The sequence below is a fragment of the Chelonia mydas genome, chromosome 1 (assembly GCF_015237465.2).
Source record: "Chelonia mydas isolate rCheMyd1 chromosome 1, rCheMyd1.pri.v2, whole genome shotgun sequence".
Taxonomy (NCBI): domain Eukaryota; kingdom Metazoa; phylum Chordata; order Testudines; family Cheloniidae; genus Chelonia; species Chelonia mydas.
This window is the reverse complement of record NC_057849.1, coordinates 128,339,833-128,365,216: the sequence shown is the minus strand read 5'-3', so window position 1 is coordinate 128,365,216 and position 25,384 is coordinate 128,339,833. Positions and strand designations below refer to the sequence as shown.

Sequence of the window (25,384 nt, the reverse complement as noted above, 5' to 3'; positions counted from 1 at the left end):
TTTGATAGCTGCTTTTAACTACCTGAAAGGTGGATCCAAAGAGGATGGATCTAGACTATTCTCGGTGATAGCAGATGACAGGACAAGGAGTAATGGTCTCAAGTTGCAGTGGGGGAGATTTAGGTTGGATATTAGGAAAAACTTTTTCACTAGGAGGGTGGTGAAACACTGGAATGTGTTACCTAGGGAGGTGGTGGAATCCCCTTCCTTAGAAGTTTTTAAGGTCAGGCTTGACAAAGCCCTGGCTGGGATGATTTAGCTGGGGATTGGTCCTGCTTTGGGCAGGGGTTTGGACTAGATGACCTCCAGAGGTCCCTTCCAACTCTGATATTCTATGATTCTAAGATGAACCTCATTTTGTTATTTTTTCCTTTTATCTAATATTTCAGCAGTCCTGGCCGCACTCTTGCTGGCAACTCCCAAATGTGTCATCTGTGAGTTTCATTGGTGTTATATCTCCTCTTCTTGAACATTTACTAAGGTGTTAAATAAAATAGGATCAACACTGATCCTTCTGATACCCCACTAGTCATCTCTTCACATTTTAATACATTACCATAAATCCATAAACTTTTTTATGGTCCTTCAATTTATGTATCAGTATTTTAATCCAAGCCAATGTGAATTAATGTTGCAAGACACTGTATTTAATCTTTCACTAAAATCCCAAACCATGTATATTACATCCACTGTATATAGATTTACTATGCAGAGTTCATAATAAGTAGGTGTTCAGTGGATGACAGAATGTAAATGTATTCACTTCTGAATAATACGTCTAATGGTTGTCAGTAAAAAAAGAATATCAAATTAAGTCTTTCCCCACTGATTTTCTCTTTATATCCCTCTTCATTTTCCACTTGCCATCTTGAAACTTCTGTATAGTTCATGCCAGCTCTTTGTATAAATTTCCTTTCTTGAGAAATGGCAAAGGTATTGTGACCAAAACTACCCCTTTATTTAGGCCCCACATACTCTTGTAATAATCTTTGTACAAAATATGCTTTCTGAGATATCATTTGAAAACAACTCACTTATCAATATCATAGTGAAATATATGTAGCAAAATTATATGTAAAGTTATGAATTCCCCTACATGAAGTTATTAGCACATGTTCAAAATCAGACAGCCCTACCTATTACGTTATCTCTTTATCACTTAAGATGACAAAGGCACTAGCACCTTTGGGCCTCTTGGAGAGATCCTGACCGAGGAGAGGGTCAGTCATCATCTTGCTCGAAGTCTATGGGTGAGAAATGGCATCGTAAACAAAGCCTTGAACCAAAACTTGATAGATTGAGTTTGAGACTTTTAGGTGCATGTTTTCACTTTTATTTGTGGTAACCATTTATAACTTTCTCTCTTATTCTTGAATTCCCTTGAAATCCTGTCTTCTTTTGTTAATTAACTTGTTTTATTTTTAATCTAAATCAGTCCAGTGCTGTGTTTAAACTGAACTGTTTGTTACTTTAAGTGGAGTAATCAAACTGTTGAATAGTGACTCCTCACAGGGGTAACAAACCTTACTATCTGAACTGTCCAGTAGAGGGCTGAACATTGCAGAACGTGTTTTGGGGAAAATCTGGGACTGAGAGTATGCTGGGAGCTTTCCCTCCCCTCTTCATGGAAAGCACTGGCCTCTCCCTGCAGCTCCCAGCTGTTCCTCCTCCCTTTGCTTCTCCCAGCATGGAGCAGCTCGCAGTATGCCGGCTCAGCTGTCTCACAGGTGTTACCCCAAAATGTGGACCCCAAGCACCCCAATAGTGGCCTGTTTGTAACTGTAAACCAATTATCAATTTGGCCTGCTTCAAGGAGTAACAGCAGGTGGCCTGCCCTAGAGTAATTGCCAGGGTTTTACCAGGAGTTTGTCTCTAACCCTCAGAGGACTGACCCCACAGAGCAGACTAGTTTTGTTAACCCATGAGAAGACACAGATACAGCCTTCTGCTCAAAGGATTGACACTTAAAAATAATTCTTCAAAAACAAAATAACATTTATTCAAAGAAAATAATCAGTTACAATACTCTTAACAATCAAGAAAGAATACACTAAAATACAGGACACATAGCATAACACAATTGTATTGCATTTAGGAATCATATACATAGGCTACACAGACCATATAGCAGATACATTGCATAATATGGCACACATTGATCCCCTCATATATGTGTATAAAACCTTAATACAATGCTATTAAATCTATTACAGTGTAACAGAGATTTCCATACATATGTATAAAGCAACATTACAATGTTATACCTTAAAGAAACCTAAACAATAACATTCTATAAGTGATGCTTATTCATTCATAGAATGGGTGAGATACAAATCCATTCAAACGCAGGCATCCACCTTTATTTACAATCATACTCATGCATTCCTTATAATTAAAAAGGAATTATATACTTACTTTCCTTCTTTATAATCCCTCTGTACTATCTCAAGGGTCCTTCTGTTCTGTCAGCTACTGCTGCTTCTTCACTGCTAACTCTTGCTCTTCTCCTGCTACCTTCTTGCTTTGCTCCTGCTTGCTCTCTTCCACTCATACACACACCCAAGCCTGTCAGCTCTCTGCCTTATATACAATTTTTGGCCTTCTTTGATTGGTTGCTTTCTCAATTCCAGCTATTAGCATGGATCTTCCCCATGGGGTGATACCTGCTTACCCAATCAGCTTTACTTGTCATTTTTGCTGAACCTAGTTGAGAAGCTCCTCCTCACCCCTCCCTTCAGACATTTTGGAGTTAGCTCAGCCCCGCCTTGCTGAACTTTATTTCACCATAATCTTCTGTCTGCCATTGGTCAATTCAGTCCAAATCATCCATTTTGATGTCTCTAATATAAAATTATTATGGTTGCTATTTTAGATTTCTATCTATAAACTATCATTATTTCTTATCAAAAGCCTTAAATCTGAAACGAACTACATTTCTATGCATGTTTAAGCATTATGACACCGTCACCACCTTTGTTATGTTAATTGGGAGAGATGATTTCTACAATGTTTTCTGCCCCATCTTTGGATGTTTAGAGTTGCCTGGCCTGACTGCTTTCCATGGTACTGTTGATTTCCTTACACAGCAAAGAGCAGCTAAAAGCCTCTTGTATCACAAGGAGGGAGCCCAGCTGCACCAAGTGACTGAGCAACCTGGGGGGGAGGAACATGACCCTGCATATACCCCCCTCCCTGGCATCATCTCTGACTGGAGGATAGCTAATGTAACACCTTTTTTTTTTTTTTTTTTTTTTAAGGCTCCAGAGGCGATCCTGGAAATTACAGGCTGGTAGGCCTAACTTCAGTACCAGGTAAAATGGCTGAAACTATAGTACAGAAAAGAATCAGACACACAGATGAACACCATTTGTTGGGGAAGAGTCAACACGGTTTTTGTTAAGAGAAATTATACCTCATCAATTACAATTATTTGTGTTTGGGGGGAAGGGGGTCAACAAAGATCTGGATAAGAGTGATCCAGTGGATATCATTTACTTAGCCTGTGCCAAGGTCCCTCACCAAAGCCTCTAAAGCAAAGTCATGGGATAAGAAGGAAGTTCGTCTCACGGATCAGTAACTGGTTAAAAGATAGGAAACAAAAGGTAGGAAAAAATGGTCAGTTCTCACAATGGACAGAGGTAAATAGCAGGGTTCCCCAAGGATCAGTACTGGGACAAGTGTTGGTCAATCTAATCATAAATGTCCTGGAAAAAAGATATAAGTCCAAAAGATAGTAAGATAAGTCCAAAAGAGAATAAGTCCAAAACTGACTGTGAAGAGTTACAAAGTGACTCTCAAAACTGGGTGACTGGGTAATAAAATGGCAGATGAAATTCAATGTTGATAAATGAAAAGTAATGCACATTGGAAAACATACTCCCAACTATACATCCAAAATGATGGAGTCCATATTAGCTGTTACCACTCAAGAAAGAGATCTTGAAGTCATTGTGGATAATTTTCTGAAAACATCTGCTTAATGTGCAGTGGCAGTCAAAAAGCAGAAAGAATGTTAGGAACTATTACGAAAGGGATAGATAATAAGACAAAAATATCATAATGCCACTATATAAATCCATGGAAAAAATGATATATAAGAACTGGGAAAAGTACAGAGACGGGCAACAAAAATGTTTAGGGGTATGGAACAGCTTCCAAATGAGAAGACATTACAAAGACTGGGACTGTTTATCTTAGAAAAGAGATGACTTAGGAGGGATATGATAGAGGTCTATAAAATAATCAGCGGTGATGAGAAAGTGAACAAGTGTTATTTACCCCTGCAAATAACACAAGATTCAATGAAATTATTAGGCAGCAGGTTTAAACCAAACAAAAGGAAGTACTTCTTCACACAACTCAAAGTCAACCTGTGGAACTCTCTGCCAGGGGACATTGTGAAGGCCAAAGGTATAACTTGGTTAAAAAAACAATTAGAGAAGTTCATGGAGGATAGGTCCATCAATGACTGTTAGCCAAGATGATCAGGGACTCAACCCCATGGTCTGGATGTCCCTAAGCCTCTCACTGGACTAAGCTGAGACGGGACAAAAGGGAACAGATCACTTGATAAACACCCTGTTCCATTCATTCCCTCTAAAGCACCTGGCACTAGCTGCTGTCAGAAGATAGGATACTGGGCTAGATGGACCACTGGACTGACCCAATGTGGCCATTCTTAAGTTTTAGGAATGAGGCATATACTTTAAATGGGAAATACACCTTTCAGAAACAACCTGAGTTGTTGAAAAATGTGTCAAATTAAACCACATATAACATTTTTCAAGACGCTTTTAGCATTTCTCTCAAATCAGAATTTACATTTTTCTAGGCAGTTTAAGTTCATACTTAACAAATGTATGGTAAATGTAATTTTCAATCATTCCTTAAGCATTTACATCATGTTTAAAATAATTACTCCTCAGTGAATTCTGCACCACTGCATGCACGTAGAATTAATGACCCCCAGAGATTTCTTTGCTTCCCCACAGAAAAATGACTTTCTGACAGGCACGCAAAGGGAACCCACAAAAGCAGTCACGTGCCCCTCCCCAGCAGCACGGGCATGTCATTTAGGGTGCCCAGAGCAGCCAGCGGATAGGTAAATCACTGGGGGGCTGGGGATGCCTTAGCCAGGGTCAGGTCAGATGTCCGCTCAACCTCCATGCATCCAGACCCCCTGCACCCCGACTGCCCCCCATCCCATCCCCTGTATCTGGAGGGGGGCAGTCCCCCCCCAGTACCCAGACCCCCCTGCTGATCCGCAACCACCTTCACTTGTCCTGCAGAGTCCCATTGCCCCTGCACCCAGAAACACAATGAGCCTCTGACCATGCAGATCCCTCGTGCACTCAGACCCTCCCACCACTGAACCACCCGCACCCAGATTGCCCCACACAGAACCCTTTCAACCCACTCCTGGATTCCCCCTGAGTCTCTAAACAGTTGGATCCTGCCAGGCATAAAATTCTGCCAATTTTGTCAATAAATAAATGTGGAGGCTCAGCACTAACATGGCAGTGGGGAGCACAAGCCACTGGCTGCACAGAGGTGGAAGATCACCCTGCAGCCATTCACCCCCTTGCTCACCACGGACCTCTGGCCCAGCTCAGGCCATTGTGCTGTGTCAGGATTGGGTGCAGGTTCACTGAAAAGTCTGAGGGAGGAGTGAATGAGGGGCACATGCTGGGGGGAGACTAGAGGGAAGTCCCTCAAATAGAGGGGAATGGGAAAATGGTATACATGGAACTTGAGGAAGCAGGAATAGAGGAATGGCAGGAGTCCACAGGGTGAGCAATAAGCTCAACCAACAGAAGCTGTAAATAAAAATCATTTTTCGTTATTACACGTACTAAAAACATAATGGGAAATCATCACATCTATCATTCGCATATTGTAAATCAAATTTAGGTTGGGAGGGAGCTTGTGTAAAATATCACTCGCACTTAAAGTGGCCCCTCAGAAGCCTTGTGTTTGTCATTAACTGATCACAGAATTTATTTAGTTCAGAACAATATCTGAGGGGCTGGGTTGCCTCCAGTTGGTGGGGTTGGAGCCAAGGAAACATTCCTTCACATTACGTTAGGCAGCAGAGCAATTTCAAAATAAAACTGTAGCGAGTACATCGATTCCAGGCACCTGTTGGGAGGCTGCTTCCTCTGACCCAGACTGACTGGCCTCAAAGGGCCGAAGCAGCAGAATGTTGCTAGTCACCGACTCCACAAAGCCCAGGCAAACCGCCGGGAAGCGGGGCACATGCACCACCGCCGCTCCGCACGGGGATCCTGGGCGGGCGGCCTGGCACCCAACAGACCCCCCCTCCCCCAGGCCTTAAGCAAGAAGCTTAGGGGGGCAACGCCCGGATGCAGCGGCTCATTGCCGCCCCGCAGCCCAGCTCACGGACCCTCCCCTTGCTCAGGCCCGGGGGCTCCAGCGCCTGCTGGGCCCCGCACGTGCCACAGCTCGCGCAGGATCCCGGCCAGTCGCCCACTCCCTGCGCGCGCGAGGGAAGGGCGGGGGCGCGGAGGACTTTGCCAGGACCTCCTCTGTCGCAAATTGTGTGCCTCGTTCCAACGCGAGCACACTGCACGTGCGCCGGGGGGGGGGGGGGGGGCACGAGACGCCGGAGTGTTGTCTGTCCTCGCGCACCGACCCCGTTGTGAGGCGCGCGAGCCCGAGCCGGGTGGAACGGCACAGAGCGGCGAATCGTGTTAATTCTGTCTCGCCTCTTGACGCGTCACACGCGTGCGACTCGAGCTCCCGATGCCCGCGTCCTCCCAGCGGGCGGGAAGCGAGATCTCGCGAGGTTTCGACCTGGCGAGGTCGGCGTGGGACCGGGGGGCGTCGCTCGGTTCGTTGGTGCTGAGTTTGTAGAACAATAGGCGCGTCAGCGGCGGCCAGCGCGTGCAGGGAGAAGAGGTGCGTTGCCTCCCCAGCGCCCTTCCTTGACCCAGACCCGCGCGGGGCTCTGACGTTAGGCGCCAGCCCAGCGCGTGCCCGGGCAGCCCCGCCCCCTGCATAAACCCGTGGTCTCGAGGCGGGTCCCAGTAGAAGCGGCGGCGGCGCGTCCTGTCCTGCCTCCGCGTGCGGGGGGTCCCCCCCCCCAACTGTGACCCCCTCGGGGTGGGGGGCTGCGCTGTGGCCTGGGGGGAATCTCCCCTCTCCCCGCTGTACCCTGGTCACGTCTCCGAGCGGACTTTGAAACTGTTACAGCCCCGCTCAGACTCGGGTTATTTTTTCCTCTCCCCTCCTTCCCCCCGCGTGTGTTGCGCGGAGCCGGCTTTAGGGGAAATGGTGCCCCTGGCCCCCCGCGGGCTCCCCGCCCTCCGTCGCCCCTAGCCCCCGCCCCGCCTCTTGCACCCACGCGGGGAAACTGAGCTGGATGCGGGGAGCAGCTGGCGTTGCTGCTCGCTGCCCTCTAACGGCTGCTGCTCCGCCCACCCCGCGGGGGCGGGGGGCGAGCGAGAACATCAGGGCTCCCTCCCTGCGTCCCAGGTCACTTCCCCACCTGGCTGCCTAAGAGAAGGGCAGAGAGCAGCAGCTCCTGGTGCTCGCCTCACAGCCCAAATGGGGAAAGTGACCTAGGTGCAGGGGGCCCTGGGTGTTGCTCCTCGTTCTCCCCATCATCCCGAGGAGAGCATGAAGAAAAGGAGGACTTGTGGCACCTTAGAGACTAACAAATTTATTTGAGCATAAGCTTTTGTGAGCTACAGCTCACTTCATCGGATGTATCTGATGAAGTGAGCTGTAGCTTTTCTTTTTGCGGATACAGACTAACACAGCTGCTACTCTGAAACCTGTCATTATGCAAGGGGAGCATGGAGGAGCATGGTGGGGGAGCCATAACTGTGTGTCACTGCTCTCCTCCTCCATGTTCCTCTGCTGGGAGGAACCGGGGAGAAATCTATGTGCCCCTCACACATGGTGCTCTCCTGCCACCCAGGAGGAGTTTCTGACGCTACACCAGCAGCGCGCACCTCTGCTCTGCCGCACGGCACCCCCTTGATCACTTGCACTCTGGGTAGTCACCCAGGTTCCCCTCTCCCTCCTCCGCCCCAAGGCTGGCCCTGGTATTGGGTGACGCTGCATAGGCAGTTGCACAGTTTCTCTTGCATAGTCAGTGCGGCTGTTTGAGGCAATAACAAATCACTCCAAAATTCTAAAAATAAAATGAATGTGATTGGACAACAGATGACATTGGAAGGGGCACTCATGGGCAGGTGTAGTGACTTTTCCCTCCGGTTTGAGCTGCCTTTCACTCCCATTTGAAATTGACTACATTTCAAGATGATGCTTTCCCTTTATGGTCATGGATTATCAGGATCTGACAGTGTTTTATTTGAAGTGGAAGTCAAGGCAATCTTCCCTCCTACGTTATCTTTTTTTTTTACATTTAGCATTAATTAACTTCCAGACAAGGAATGCATTTTCAGTTCTTCTATGTAATTGTCTCGAGCATGTATTTATAATGATGTAGCTGTGTTGGTTTCTGGCAGGGCCAGTGGAGCCCTCCCAGAAGTCTTGGGGCCAGGGGCCCCCGCCTTTTCCGGCCGAAGCCCTGTCCCTGGCCAAGCTGGAAGCCAGAGTGGGCCGGGAGCCGCGAACCCTCCACCTACTCTGGGCGGGGGGCCGCAGAGCAGGGACATAGGCCTGGGGCTGCTCTCCACCCCCTACCCTGGACAGGTGGAGGGTCCGTGGCATGGCATCCAATAGCTGCCCAGGCTCCCCATTAGCTGCCAACAGGGGGCAGAGAGATGGGGTGGGGGCAGGTCCATGGCAAAAAGGGGATGGGCCAGGCCCATCCACTTTCAAAAAGTCCCAGGGTATTTGAAAGACAAAGCAGGTGAGGTAATATCTTTTGTACCAACTTCTGTTAATAAAAGAGACATGGTTACACAGTTCTTGAGCTCGAAAGTTTGTCTCTTTCACCAACAGAAGTTGGCCCAATAAAAGGTATTACCTCACCCACCTTCTTTCTCTAGAGCTTGTATTGTCACTTGCAAAATATGGCCCAATCCTGCAATCTAATCTGTGCAAGCAGAGGCCTTATGGATCAGTTTGATGATGTGTTACTGATTACCTTCTACATGGCTCCCATTGTAGGGTGAGGGCCTTGACATACAGCTTTTTTTTTATTGTCATTCAACTTGATTTTGGCTTTCTGTGTTTTCCACCAGATATTTTAAATATTATTGGTGGATGATGGGACATCTCTCTTGCATAACCTTCTAATGTCCAACAATACAGTCATCTGGTGGTGGTGGTGTAACTACCTCATTCATTACAAGTCTGCGGCTGTAAAATGATCCTGCTCTGAGCACATCCATTCATTGTTACACCATCTGGATTCAAGGGCTACTTTGCAGAGGAATGTGGGCCACTAAACGCATGTGTAGCATCCAAAGGCAATGGCCTTCATTGAAAGAGCATGGACTTCATGGTAGCATATTTTTAAAAATTCACCGGTTTTGGACGGATGTTCTGGGTTACTGCCATCTAAGAGCCACACATGTTAAAGCCACATATAATGTAAGTATCTACTTAATTTATTTTTTCTGTGGTATAGGTATTCATGGTGCTCTTTCAACAACAAGACTAGATCCCTTCCTCTAGAGTTTACTGTCTTAGGGTTTGATGAATTGAGGACTACTCGCATAAGGGATTGCAGGTTTGGACACTAACTCAGAAAAATGACCAGACTAAGGGGTAGAGGTAGGGAAGTAACAGAAGATATATAACTTGCCATATAGGTTTCTTGTTGTTCTAGCTTTGTTAAGAAAAAAATAAAACCTCTGTGTAGTTTCAGTGTAGGAAAAATAAGATGATTACAGGTGGAAGACTAGCTGAAAGAAATAAGTGTTTAGGAGAGACTTGCAGGAGGGCATGAACTGAGGTGATTTGATTTACTGAATAAGGGAATTAGTCCTCGTGGGGGGGGGGGGGGGGGGGGGGGGGGGGGATGAGGCATGAAGACCGGAAAAAGAGGTAAAGGATTTGGTAAGGTAGGATTAGAGAATAGAATTTGAGTATGACAATGGAAGGTATGCAAGGAGAAAAGCCTAAGGCTGTGGAAACATTGAAGCAGTGGACAAGATCATTTATGAAATATAAACTTAATCCTGGTGTTTGCACATCATGTTCTACACATACTGCTTGTAAGTGGCGTAGTCTACTACAGTGGTTCTCAAACTAGGGCCGCCACTTGTTAAGGGAAAGCCCCTGGGGGGCCGGGCTCTTTTGTTTACCTGCTGCATCTGCAGGTTTGGCCGATCGCAGCTCCCACTGGCCACGGTTTGCCACTTCAGGCCAATGGGGGCTGCGGGAAGGGCGGCCAGCACATCCCTCGGCCTGTGCCGCTTCCCACAGCCCCCATTGGCCTGGAGCAGCAAACTGCGGCCAGTGGGAGCCGCGATCAGCTGAACCTGCGGACACGGCAGCTAAACAAACCGGCCCGGCCCGCCAGGGGCTTTCCCTGAACAAGCAGCGCCCCTAGTTTGAGAACCACTGGTCTACTGTACCTAGTTTTAGACATCTACTTAGATTAGTTTCAGCTTTGAAAGTGTAAATTACTGCATGCTGTTGTTTATTATAAATAATAGCATATAATATATTATCGAAGAGTGTTACACTGTACAAATATGTAAATGACATGGAGCTTTTATTCATCTTTCTAAGGAAAACATGCCGAGCTAGTTTTAAAAAACACATCGTAATTTTTCACAGCATTATTTTAAATACTTCAGAAAAAAATAAGCTGAGATTTTCCTGCAACCATTTCTTTTATTCTTTCCTTCAAAAGATTAACCTTTGATTGCCTTAATATGGGTGTCCCAGGTACAGAATGAATGGCTGATAATGGACATGGCAACCGCTGTTGGTGCTAAGAAAGTTAAAACAGCCTATGGGAAAGGGTCCAAAGCAGCATACGATGAAAGACAACTCATGATGGAAGGTATTTAATACTTTTTTTCTCAGTTAAACCCCGAATATCTTGTTTTTTTCATCAAATTACTGTATAATATAGAGTTAAGTATTTTGTAAAATAAAACAAAAAAACCCCACAACATACAGGAATTTTTTATTGCTAATAAAAAAGTTTTATATTTTTTCCACAGTGCACTAAATAATAATTATTATGGTTCACTGGGGTACATTCTGCAATTTAAAAAATAAATTTTATTCACCCAATACACTATTGGTCCAATCCAGTTGAAGTCAGCAGAACTCTTTCTGTATACTTTCTTGGGAATTGGCTGATGATTTAGAAGAAGCTGAAACGGTCTACCAAATGACGAGGATGCAATCTGGTATTATTTTGTAGTTCTTTACTCCATAACTTTAGCTTGTATGTTGGTAGCATGAGGTGACTTAGTAATGGAGTCTTTGTGTGAGCTTTGGGCTCAATCAGAAGCCCATTGAAATCAATGGAAGGACTCTCTTTGACTTCAGTAGTTTTTGAATTAGAGCCTTTGCGTTTGATACAGCTCACCCATTTGGGGCTTTTGTGGTTTTGAAGACACACGAAAGGAAGACTCTCATAAGTATTTACTCCTATCTGATTTCTTGATGCTTATTAAATTGATAGTTATTTTACAATCCCTGGAAAGCTGCTCCAGTGTGAGTATAAATTTGTGAATACCTTGTATCTCTTCCTTTCATGCCTTTGCTTATTTTCTCAAGATAAAGTCCAAGTTAAATTGTAAGCTTGTTTATTGAACTAGCAATGCATGGTAGCTAACCATCCAGCGTGCTAATGTAATATTTTAAGTCTTTTCATTTAGTGCAAATATTTATTGTGTCTCATCTAAACTGCTTGATAGCTCTCATTCAGTATATTTTTGTTCATAAAAATGGCCCATTTGTTGGCAGTTCCTTTTTGTTAATTCTCGTTAAAAATTTTGGTGAAATATGTTTATAGCAAATGTTAGGCTGTGGGTTGTTATTTTTAAAATATTTTTTACTATTATTTGTGTAACGGTATTTCCCAGAAGCCCAACAGAGATAGAGGCACCATTGTGCTAGCTGCTGTACATACACATGTAAGAGACAGCCCTGCCCTCAAATGTTTAGTGTATAAAGTTACATGTCCTGCAGGAGCTGCAGACTCAATGAGTGAGCAAACATCTTTCATCCACTCACATGTATTGCATTGCAGGATTAGGGCCTAAATAGACAAGACAGATTAAGAGAAGAAATACCAACTATATAGAAATTGATTTTTCTTTGGCTCTTAAAATACATTTCCAGTTCAAATGAGTTTGCACACATAAGTAGCTGCATCTTCAATACTTTTTACACTTCATTCAAGGTCTCTGCACATCTTTAAATAACAGTTCTATGGAACACTTAAGAAGGCTCTTGGCAGTAGGAATTCAAGCAGTTCCTTTATGCCACTGACATTGGACTCTCTGTCTGCTTGACAGCCTTTTATTTGCAGCACTGGAATTTTGAACTAGTGACCACCTTTATTGGTCAGTGGTCCAGTGTAATCAGCAAACAGGCCAGGTAAAATTGTTGCTGTTCTTATAAAGGAAGTTTTAAATGGTTGTGGGGGAAGGATTAGTTCTAAATTTGAATAGGTTTGATACATAGATATTTTGGGGCAGAGGGAAGGGGACAGAACTTTAAAAAACAAAGGCTTAGTCATGAGTGTTTTTCATTTTACCTACTCCAGTGCTACAGATTTATAAATACCCTTGTGTACTTTGGCTTTCCTCTACCCAGAGCTGTACCGTAGGGACCCTGTTATGGCACACTGTAGAATTCTCTGTGCCCTTGCCCACCTGTTCAGAATGTCAGATTTGTCATTTCTTTAGGACCCTTTCTCATTAGCTAAGTTGGTGCAAAGGCGCTGGTGTACTAGTGTAAGCCTGTTCCAAAAAATATCCCTTGTAAAGAAGACTCCTGCTTCAAGGCATAGAGTTTGCTCTGTTCTTGCTTCACAGAAGATGCAGGAAGGATTTTGATGTATGAGACATGGGTGATCCAGAGGCGGGAAGGACTGATTTGAGAGTGGTAGGGTCTGTGGCCGAGGTAAGCTTGTCTCCTTGTCTTTGCAATGGCCCATAGACATTCTGTATGACAGGGGCACCAGTTAGGGCAGCCCTTGGGATTGCCCTAGTTTGTGCCATGTGGCAAACCAGCCCCTAGAAGTCTCTGAACAGGGGAGGTGAAGCTGTCTTCCCTCTGTTCCTACAACAACCCTAATGCCTTGTCTACACTGCCACTTTACAGTGCTGAAACTTTCTCATTCAGGGGTGTGAAAAAACACCCCCCTGAGAGCTGCAAGTTTCAGATCTGTAAAGTGGCAGTGTAAACAGTGCACCAGTGCTGGGAGCTACTCCCCTCATGTGGGTGGTATTTTTTACAGCGCTGGTGCTGCGACTACACAGCCACGTTAAAGCACTGCCGTGGCAGCACTTTAATGTCCTAGTGAAGACATACCCTAAGATGGATCTGCACTTAAGTCACGTTTACCTGTTTCTGCATCCCTTAAATGCACAATTATATTCTCTTTGAAAACATTGGCAAGCAACAAATATCTGATGTTCCCAAATACAACAGTCAACGCCAAATTCAATGTAGATTAAATAGGGGAGGTATTTATTAATTTACAGACTAAAGAGGAAACAAAAGAGTTACGTGAAATGTAAGTACTTTATCTTGGAAACTAAAATAAGATTCTGAAAGTTGCCATTAAGGTTATGGAGAAATGTAGAGGAAAACAGACCCTCCCAATGAGCTCCATGACAGACCACAGCTTTTGGTTTTAGTTAGTCTGTATCATTTTTTCTCTCTCTTTTTCTACATCCTTGCACTTCAAAAAGCATCGGTGTCACTATTTCAGTACACACTAGGCTTAGATTATCTCTTACATATGTAGGTGTTACCAAAAAAAGCTGCTCTGATTTCAGAACAAATCTTATTTTGCTCTCTCCCTGCTACACTTCCTTCTTAAAATACACTTTCTATGGCATTTATTTTTTCTTTGTATTGTCTCAACAATTCTACATAAAGTATTCATATATATTCTCCAGTTACTTTTCTCACATATCACTTAATTTGCTTATTATACAGCTAATTGGTTTACAGTGTATCTCATCTTTCTTGAAATAGCCATCTATTATTTTGTAAATTACAGCTTCTATATATTCCCCCACAACAAAATTAGAGATAAGGTAGGAATTTTTTCAGTGAATTCTAATTAACACCATCTAAACGATACACTTTTTTTTTTTAAAAGAAGGTCTTACACTTTAGACAATCTCCCATACATTAATGATTCATTTCTGTGTTACCTGATCCAGTCTGTATGGAAGACATTCAACATACAAGTTTAAACAAAGTACGGACTTCAATGTATAAAATGTATCAAACTGTTTCTTGTATTCTGCTGCTTTTTCATAGACTTTCAACAAGAGCTTTTTAGGTATTTTTAAACCTGTATACAAAGAGGAAATCTTCCTCCTCTTCCTGCTTTTAATCCATACTAAATGAAGGAAACATAAAGGATTTAACCTGTTAGGGGCTTCTCTTTCAAAATGCTTTATTCTTCTGATCATTCATCACATGACCATATGAAGCCCTGAAACCTGTACTGTACACATAGGATGTGTTAGAGGCATGCAAACTAAATTTGGGAAAACAAGGAGTCTTAATGCCTAGAGAATTCAAATATTCCTTCAGGTAATGAGTTAATGAGGATCAAACAAATCTGTCCATAGTGACTGTGTAACTGTCACGCTTCACCCCAAATTCTTCATAGTGATGTTATGATATAATTATGACATAGTTCTGATGTGTTTTATGCAAGATAAGTCATGTTAGATGTCATTGGAAAGGTTATGATCTGCTGAATATGATTATCCTATTTGTATGCATGTATCATTTTTGTATCTGAAGTTAAGAATATTGATTATATATCTATATTACAAAAGTGTTTATACCTGGGGAACGCTCACTATTTCATAGATATTTAGGTCAGAAGGGACCATTATGATCATCTAGTCTGACCTCCTGCACAACGCAGGCCACAGAATTTCACCCACCACTCCTGCACGAATATTTAACTACCAAAACCATGTTATCCCAGCATACCATCTCCTCCATAAACTTATCGAGTTTAATCTTAAATCCACTAAGCAAGAGGCTCTCAGTCTAGATGACCCATTCAGATTAATGAGCCATTAGGAGAAAACAATAGGTCTTAGAAGAAGCTTATCTCCCACCTGGGGACCTTCCTGAGGACACTACAAACAGCCTCCAAGTGATGGCTGCTGTGACACTATAGGGAAATGTGATCAGGTCACCTGGTGCTGGTCTGAATCTTGGGATATCAGTGTTTTTCTACTGATTGGCATGGGAACCAAGCTTTGAAACAAAGAGTTCCCCGCCATATGCAAAAGCTATATAAGGTAGGGGAGTGACATCACCGTGGTTCTTCACTGACTCCCCACCAAAGTGACTCCTGGAAACACCTGAGGAACCAAGACTGAACTGGGGGAAGTGCTGGACCCAGGCTAAAGGGTTTTTAGCCTGTGAACGGAACACCTGGGGATTCCAAGCTGTAAACTAGTGCAGCTTGCCCCTTAAGAAACAGCAGCCTGCTTGTACCCTCACTTAGGGTGAGAATTTGCTATTCATATCTGATCTATGTAGTATATTAAGCTTAGTTTGCGTTTTTTTGTTTATTTGTTAGGTTATCTGCTTTGATCTGTTTGCGATCCCTTATAATCACTTAAAATCTGTCTTTTGTTGTTAATAAACTTGTTTTTGCTTTATCGAAAACCAGTGTGTGGGAGTCATAACTGGGGCAGAAAACTGTTGTGTATTCCTCTCCACACTGAGGAAGGGGACGCATTTCATGATCTTACGCTGTACAGTTCCCTGTGAAGCGCAAGATGGTATTATTTTGGGTTTACACTCCAGAGGGGGTGCGTGTCTGAGTAGCTGGGAAGTTCCCTAGCTGGCACCTTCCCATGTAGGGGCTGGACACAGCATCTGAATGTAACTGCAGCTGAGTGTGTACCTACCAGTATGTGTGCTGGTGAAAGTGCAGGTTGATCACAGCAGCACAGTATTCCCCCCTGGGGTGCCACCTGGAACTAGGGTACCACCCAGGGTCAGAGGGGTCAGTGGTACCCCAGTTCCAGGTGGCACCCCAGGGGGGAATCCATCACTGTAACTTTATGTGAACATATATTTGAGAAGCACTCTGAGGTTTAACCACCTTATTATTGTAGTAACGTTGGCATGCCTTGGCACCCTCAGATAAATTTACCTTTAAAATGCAATATATTCAAAGAGAATTAGTTTTATAGCTTTTATTTTTGCATGATTTACAAGTCCAGTCTGAACATACTGAAGAAGTTGCATGAAATAAGTGGATTATATAGAGAAAAAATACATAAGCTAATTACTGGGTTTTGGTAGTGCAAAGAGGAAGATAATTTACAAAGGAAATTTAAAGATATAGTTAATTAGAGTAACAAATCTATTCTCATTAGGCATTCATCTAGACCTGTGTGTTTTAGGAGCTAAAGGTATCTTGAGGCTGAGAGAGTAACTCGAACAATATGGTCTAGCTTTGTTCTCCATCCCCTTTTAACACTCATTTCCTAATCCTTTGCTGAAGGTCTGAGATCATAAGGGTGAGGCTTTCTGTGGCATACTTTGCTTATTTTTTTATTGCTTATTTTAACTATCTTCCATACAGTATATGGCTTTTATGATCAGCAATAGCAGAATCTTGCAAGTTTCTGGAGGTATGTAAGAAGTTAGATCTTCAGGGTTTTGTCTACTCAAGATAAATTTGGGGAAATTTTTTTTTCTCTAATATTGCCACAGGTTCAGTTGAGCCCATGGTAACACTGGTGGGAATTTTGTTTTTAAAATTCCCTTGTATAAACACAGCTTTGAATTTAAGGGATCTAATGATATTGCTTTGGACTCTTGTCCTCCCTAAACCTGAGAGTAGACACAATCCTGTAAAAGATTTCAGATTCCTTTAAAAACAACAAGGAGTCTGGTGGCACCTTAAAGACTAACAGATTTATTTGGGCATAAGCTTTCGTGAGGAAAAACCCATGATGCATCTGAAGAAGTGGGTTTTTTACCCACAAAAGCTTATGCCCAAATAAATCTGTTAGTCTTTAAGGTGCCACCAGACTCCTCGTTGTTTTGTGGATACAGACTAACACACCTACCCCTCTGATACTCAGATTCCTTTGTTACACATTGGGCAATTGAACTCTAGTTAACACCGTGTTTAATATTAAGTGCTCTAGATGCCATGCTAAGCATTAAGGTAGGCAGATGCCCTGATCCTGTAAACACTTACGTACTTGCTTAACTTTACTGCTGTGAGTAGTCCCATTGAAATCAACGCGTGGTGGTTTTTGTTTTACTTTTTTAAAACTATAGTTTGTGTCTCTTTTGTCTTCTCACAATTGCAAATATAACATGTGTTTTCTTTTCTCTGAATAAGAAATGCCTTTTACATAAATTTGTCTCTGCATTATTGGATGCTGATGGTAGCATTTCTAAAGTAAATTAATTCCAATAATGAAAGGGGAAAATGTGTTTTTCCAAGAGGACTATTTTAGAGTCAGTACTGCACATTTAAAGTGAATAAGATGACCAGATGTAATTACCTACAATTCGGAGCAATTTTAACCATCTCAGCCAGCAGCAAAATGGGTTTAAACTGTACCAATCCATCAAATAGTTCTGGAAAATGACTAGAATAATTTATTTTATTTTTTTTAAAGTTGTCTTTACTAAGTAGCCAGATATGGGAAAACGTATCTACTCAATATATTGTGTTAAACTTTTTAATTTAACAAAGGAATACAACATTTATAAAAACACTTTATTAATATTTTATTGTGGATAAAAATAATTTTCCAGTTGAAACAATAGAAATGGAGCAGTATTTGACTAAGCAGCATTTTGAACACAATTGCCCTGAAGTTCAAAGATGCTGTGCACCTACAAGCTCCTGTGGAATTAATTGGGGGTTGAAGGTGCTCAGCTCTTTTGAAAACAAGCCAGCTGTTTTTAGATATTCTGCTTGTGTGTGCTATATAGCAAAAAATAAATGTGTTAAAGCATTGAACTGATCCATCTCCTGATAGCAAAATTTTGTTTCCACAGCAAAAATGAAACATCTCAACCTGTCATTTGCAGCTTGTGGGTTTCTGGGTATATACCACTTGGGGGCAGCATCTGCTCTTTGCAGGCATGGTAAGAAGTTACTGAAGGTTGTGAAGGCTTTTGCAGGAGCTTCTGCAGGATCACTGGTTGCCACAGTTCTGTTAACAATGCCAGAAAACATAGAGGTAATTGAAAAGTAACTAATCCATTTAGAATGTAGCAATTTAAAAAACAAAACAAAAAAACCCTTAAATTCCTAAAGTAAGGTTTTTAGGCTGGCACTATTTTCATTTGGTTGACTTTTATTTTGTATGTTTGTTTGTTATTTTAGTTCTTGTCTAGGAGCAGAGCTCAGAACTCTTTGCTTTCCCTAACAAAGAAAGTCTGTGTATATTCCTCATACAGTTTTTAAAACTAATGAAGTATGTGCTCAATTTAAATAATAAGATTATATTTTAGCTGTATAATTTTGAAGTCATATATGGATGAAGATTTGTTGATATATGTAAAGTCATACATACATGTGTGCATGCACATACACTATTTGTATCCTTGTAGGTTAGGACAGCAGTTCTCAACCGGGGATCTGTGGCCCCCTGGGGATCCATGAGCCGGTTTCAGGGGGTCTGTGAGCCCCAAGCCCTGGTGCCCTGTGGAGCAGAAGCCCCGAGCCCATGGGCAGAGTTGGTGGGGAGATCGGAGGTGCGTTGACCCCCAAACTGCAGTGCCTTAACCGTAGCAGAGCAGTCCCAGCGGCAGCTCCACACACTGCTCTTCCCCAACCCCTGAAGCCCCGCCTCCTGGCCAGGTTGGTGGTGGGAAGTTGGAACTGGGCAGTGCAGGGTGGCTGCTGCTCTGACAGGTTTCATGGAGGGGGAAGTGCAGCGCTCCCTCGTCTTCTACTCTTGGTGGCCAGGGCTGTGGCTGCTCCTCAGCTCCCAGCCCATTTTGTACAACCAGTAAGAGCTGCCTGGGCATGGGGACCTCGTTCCGCAGAGCCTTCGGGGAGCAGCGACAGCAGTGGTGTGTGTGTGTCTCCTGGCACAGCCCCTAGCTACCCATCTCCCTGCACCCTGAGTGTCCGCCTGTACACAGCCCCTAGAACCCCTCTCCCTGCACCCTGAGCAGTTTTCAAACTTTTTGAGCTGAACCCCTTACCCTTTGAGTTATAATTTTTGGTTGCGCCTCCCCCAACCCAGACAAGCTGGGTGGTCTGCTGAGGTGAGTCAGGGGTGGAGTTGGCACTCCCTTCCCGAGCCCTGCCGGCCCTGCCCCACTCCCACCCCAAATAGAAGTCAAACTACACCTATGCCTGAGGTCCCTGCCCAGGGGCCGGAGCCCCGATGTCCTGCAGGGCAGAAGCCCAGATGGAAGCACCTGAAGCCCAGAGCCCCCAGTCCTTACCACCACCACCCAGACTCTGGAGTTTTTGTAGCATGTTGGGGGCAGAAGGGGCTGAGAAAGAAAAAGGTTGAGAAACCTGGGTTTAGGAGACAATATGAGGGAAGTGATGAGTGAGATTTTTGCTGGTGATATGCTTTTAATTTATTAAAGTTTGCTGTAGAGTGGTAATCAGTTTCTGTCCTAGGCTGACAGTTACAGCCAACTGCTGACACTGTTCAGTAAACATGCACTGCTGTCCTTGTAAGGAAGGAGATATAAGGAACTTATAGGTGCTTTCTTACTTGATTGATATTAGTGCATACAGTTATAGGCTTTGATTCTCTGTTTTGTCCAAGGTCTGATTGGGTGGAGTAAAGAGTGGATGATTGGTCATGTTCGCAGGAAGCCAGTTGTGGCTTTCTGATTCAGGGCCAAGTAGCCCTGCTCAATTTCGGGCTGTCCCTGTGAACTTACACCAATGGAGGATGATGCATGGCAGAGCTCTGCCATTCCCCCTACCTGTCCCACCCAGGCTTTACCCCTCCAAAATATCCCCTCCTCCTTAGGCTGGAAGTGGTGAGGGAGAGAGGGAGTGGAGCAGCAGAGCTTTCTGGTGGAGAGTTCTCTGCAGCAGCAATTCTCCACTACCTCGGCTGCTTGAAGACCACTTTGCACTTCTTATGCAGCCCAAAGTGGCCTTAGTAGACTGGAGAATCCAACCCAAAATGTAAAAATGAAACTAAATTATCATTCACTGACTACCAGCACAAGCCCAAATGTCTGTGCATTGATTTTACAGCCCCTTGAGCCCAAGTCAGCTAATCCAGGCCAGCCGGGGGCGTTTGACTGTTGTGTAGACATACCTAAAAGGGTTTAGTTTTCAATATACATAACTTCCAACAATGTATTTTGCCTCTCTTACTTCTTTGTGAAATGACTGAATACAGCATTGAAGACCAAATCTTGCTAAACATTGAAATATTGAACATTTAATATCAGTATGTTAGGCAATGATAAAATACCAATTCTGATATTATCAGGAAAATATTATTTGAGGGATCAGAGGGAAAATAAACTCTGTGTCACAATCTCTTGATTTTCCCATTTTGTCACCATGTTTGGGGCCTGAACAAGGGCTATTTGTCCGAAGCTCCAGTCAGCAAAGAGGGGTATGGCATTGGCAGACTACAGAAATCAGATAGATGAAATAGTAAAATTGATATCTTACATCTTAAAGAGGGTTTCCTGTCTTATGTTAATAAGGTGCACAGGCTAGGGGTCCTGTTGAACAGAGACTGAAAAAGTTGCTCACTAAAGGCGAGTGGAAAATTAGGGTGCATAAATTGGCTGAGATTAGCTAGGTCCATTTGTCTCTTCTGTTAACTGGAACTTCAGTTCTGTTGCTCTGCTCACTTCTTCCTTCTGGCCTCTTTCCATTAACTGGTATCAATTTCAGCTATGTCACACACCCTGCCTTCAACATTTGTTCTCTTTAGTGGATACCTTTACTTGCCCAGATAGCATTTCTGTTTATACTGGTCTTCTGGGCAATAGGGTTTTTCTCCATCCTGGCCCTTTTTATAGGTTAAAATGTAGGAAAAGTTTTGGTTTTGCTCTTTTATTGGAATAAAGTACATATTACATTGTCTGATATTAATGAAATTTTGCATGTACAGAGATCATTATATGAACTAGAGAACACTATTTGAGGTCTCTAACCTTTCTTTACATTTTTAAAAATTAACTTTTTCATCATTCTGTTTCTGTTGCATGAATGGAAAATTATGTGAGCCCTCCAGTGGACAAAATAATACAGTAGAACCTCAGAGTTACGAACACCAAAGTTACGAACTGACCAGTCAACCACACACCTCATTTGGAACCGGAAGTACACAATCAAGCAGCAGAGACGAAAAAATAAGGCAAATACAGTACAGTACTGTGTTAAACATAAACTATGAAAAAATAAAGGGAAAGGAGCATTTTTCTTCTGCATAGTAAAGTTTCAAAGCTGTATTAAGTTTTAAACTTTTCAAAGAACAACTATAACATTTTGTTCAGAATTACAAATATTTCAAAGTTATGAGCAACCTCCATTCCTGAGATGTTCATAACTCTGAGGTTCTACTGTATCTCTTAATTTACATGGAGGTTACCCAAAGACAGTTCAGTCTTGTGGATAGAATGTGTTTCATTCAAATGTTGTATTTCTATTGAAATTTCTATTCAGCTTTTCTGTCACTGTAATTCTATATTCTTACCATTAGCAAAAAAAAATTCCATCTGAGCCAAACCATGAACAAAGAATGTTACAAAGAACATTCCAACATAGACATATTTGATATCCATAAAAACAACTTTGTTAGACAAGTTAGGTTTTTTTCAAATATGGCTAAGTTAGACAAATCATAATTAGGACTTTATCCCACCCCTGATTACAGAGCTCTCGTGTGGGTTTCTGAATCTGAGGAGAGAGTCTAAAAGTGAGGTGAGCTGTAATTAATGCTTGGTGAATAATGGATTTTTTCAGTTTGCTGTAAAATTAAAAAAAAAATTTAAAAAAAGTTTTGTTTTGCATTGAAGGGAAAATATTTTTTGAAAACTTCCTACAAATCAAAACATTCCAGGAATGTCAAAACAAAACATTTCGACCCAAAAAATTTCATTTTACTTTCAGGCTTTTTGATTAAAACAAAGGAAAGGAGGACTAGATTCACAACTTTGGTTGTGAAGAAGTGGTGGTGGCTTAGCTCCCTTGTAAGATTTAGTCCAGTGGTTAGGGCACTCACTTGGGATGTGACACGTGCCGAATGTGATTTTCAAAAGTTCCTAAGCAGGTTAAGCACTTAACTTTCACTAGTTTCTGCATCTTTAGGCATATCAATACTAAGTCACTTTTGCAAATGGAACTTAGGCTCCTAAGTCACACTGATGCTTTTGAATAGTTTAACTAATATCTTATGACCATAACTTTGAGTAGTTGTAAACAGGAGATGTTCCTTTTGATGGCAAAAGTGAATAATTCTTATTATGACTAGATCAATCATAGAATAGAATCATAGAATATCAGGGTTGGAAGGGACCCCAGAAGGTCATCTAGTCCAACCCCCTGCTCGAAGCAGGACCAATTCCCAGTTAAATCATCCCAGCCAGGGCTTTGTCAAGCCTGACCTTAAAAACCTCTAAGGAAGGAGATTCTACCACCTTCCTAGGTAACGCATTCCAGTGTTTCACCACCCTCTTAGTGAAAAAGTTTTTCTAATATCCAATCTAAACCTCCCCCATTGCAACTTGAGATCATTACTCCTCATTCTGTCATCTGCTACCATTGAGAACAGTCTAGAGCCATCCTCTTTGGAACCCCCTTTCAGGTAGTTGAAAGCAGCTATCAAATCCCCCCTCATTCTTCTCTTCTGCAGACTAAACAATCCCAGCTCCCTCAGCCTCTCCTCATAAGTCATGTGCTCTAGACCCCTAATCATTTTTGTTGCCCTTCGCTGGACTCTCTCCAATTTATCCACATCCTTCTTGTAGTGTGGGGCCCAAAACTGGACACAGTACTCCAGATGAGGCCTCACCAGTGTCGAATAGAAGGGAACGATCACGTCCCTCGATCTGCTCGCTATGCCCCTACTTATACATCCCAAAATGCCATTGGCCTTCTTGGCAACAAGGGCACACTGCTGACTCATATCCAGCTTCTCGTCCACTGTCACCCCTAGGTCCTTTTCCGCAGAACTGCTGCCTAGCCATTCGGTCCCTAGTCTGTAGCGGTGCATTGAATTCTTCCATCCTAAGTGCAGGACCCTGCACTTATCCTTATTGAACCTCATCAGATTTCTTTTGGCCCAATCCTCCAATTTGTCTAGGTCCTTCTGTATCCTATCCCTCCCCTCCAGCGTATCTACCACTCCTCCCAGTTTAGTATCATCCGCAAATTTGCTGAGAGTGCAATCCACACCATCCTCCAGATCATTTATGAAGATATTGAACAAAATCGGCCCCAGGACCGACCCCTGTGGCACTCCACTTGACACCGGCTGCCAACTAGACATGGAGCCATTGATCACTACCCGTTGAGCCCGACAATCTAGCCAGCTTTCTACCCACCTGTCATACAAAACAATAGCCTGTAATACATAGTGTGTCCACACTTATTCACTTGAAATTAACAGGTGATTTGGAATTGGTAATGCCCTATAGAGCGCCATTTGTCAGTAGTTCCTATCTGATATCTGTTTGACCTGTGAGAAATAAGTTGGTCTCAGACATGTTAGAGTGAAGATTTGATTCTAGTACAGATCTGTCACAGTTGGCATTAATTCACACATATGTTGCCAGTCTATACAGAGAGCCTGAGTAGGGAGACTAAATTTTCCTCTGGCACTTAGGCGGGCCAGATTTAAGACACATGCAAGGTATGGGAAAGTTTTACTGCTGCCACTGGTATATATCTCTTCTGTGGATAGCATGCCTTCTGTTTTCAGGGCTGTCAATCTTTACCTTTTCTGAGCACTGATTTTATAACATGTTACCCAAAGAAACAAACAAAAATCCCTGTAACCAGATGTCTCCAAACGGTTGATCCAAGACTCTATTTTTAATTTATTTATTTATTGCAACAAATTTAGTATTTCATCATGCAGAAAGCAAAAAACTCTAAACTATTTATAGACCACTCTAATGTACAACTGAACACTTAAAGTGCATTTAGGTACAACATGTTTCTTGAAAACCGGTTTTGAAAACTGGATAGCAGGTTCTTCGAGACACTAGAATCGGAATAACTCTTTTCACAAAATGGTATAGGAATTCATACAAATACAGTTTTGCTAATCTCAAGCATTCAAAGTCCAAAGTTAGACCCTCTGAAAATCGTCTTAAAAGCAAGAAATATTGGGTTCTTTTTATTTGCCTTCTGACAGTTGAGCTTCTGACATTTTAGGGTTCACATTTCTAAGCTTTGATCTGCAACAATGAGGTTTGGAAACTTACGGTTTTTTTTTTTTAAAATTGATATTCTTACCTTTATAACATGACATCAGGACCTGGAACTTTAAGAAAAACACTAGATGTTGCAAGACTTGTCAATAAAATGGTGAGAGATAGCAGTATATTCCATACTTGCAAGTAAATATGAATTTAATATGTTGTCACAAAAATATATTTACTGTACATAAAGTAATTGTGTTCAGCAGCTTCAGAGAACTGGCTCTTGTGGGTCAGGTGCAATATTACCTTTATTCCATTGTAAATTGCTTGTATTTACTGAAGATTTACTCTCAGAATGTCTTTTATCTGTCAGTTTTGCCTACCCACTTCAGTTGTCACCAGTACTTGTTAATTTTTCCCAGCAACTGCAGAAATTTTGCTTTTGCATCAGTGAGGAAGGAGCCTTTGAATACCTTTTCAGTCTTTCTTTTTATACAGCTGTCGTGAAATACCTCATCTATATCTTTATTGGTTAAGTGAATTTTAAGATGTCGCTTTCCATTGAAATTCCCTGATATAAAAGCTAACTTCTTCAATGTTACATGTCAGCGGATTCCTCATCTAATGGGTGATATTAATAGAAAATAAACAGGATACCTTTTGGATTTTTATATATATATATACACACACACATATATCAGGTGAAAGAAAAAATCCCTAAGGTATGCTGTTTATTTTCTATGAATATATAAAACTTTCTTTTACATTTTTTCCCATGTGGTATACACAAGTGAGATGGAGTGGTGTGGAGAAGTAATTCATTTGTCTTATTCACATCTGGTTTGTCTGTAATGGGACGTGAGCAAACATAGACTTCATCAGTTATCTTGTAACTCCTTTTTGGTAAAGTAAATGC

At 42.5% G+C, this 25,384-nt stretch overlaps 1 protein-coding gene across 8 annotated transcripts in view; it reads left to right on the top strand.

Annotated features, from left to right (window-relative positions):
• Window positions 1-1,985: 1,985 nt before the first annotated feature.
• The window catches only part of PNPLA4 (patatin like phospholipase domain containing 4), a 51,372-nt gene continuing 27,973 nt past the window's right edge, over window positions 1,986-25,384 (top strand). For 3 of the 8 annotated variants that reach the window (XM_043537783.1, XM_043537786.1, XM_043537785.1), the window contains exons 1-5: window positions 1,986-6,918; window positions 9,177-9,528; window positions 10,834-10,951; window positions 18,154-18,338; window positions 18,712-18,855. In XM_043537783.1, the coding sequence (XP_043393718.1) occupies window positions 9,370-9,528; window positions 10,834-10,951; window positions 18,154-18,338; window positions 18,712-18,855 (606 nt within the window). In that variant the 5' untranslated portion in view covers window positions 1,986-6,918; window positions 9,177-9,369. Of the gene's footprint in view, window positions 6,919-7,051; window positions 7,229-9,176; window positions 9,529-10,833; window positions 10,952-18,153; window positions 18,339-18,711; window positions 18,856-25,384 lie in introns of those variants that run through there. The other 5 variants (XM_007060553.4, XM_027822974.3, XM_043537784.1 and 2 more) reach the window with 4 other exon arrangements.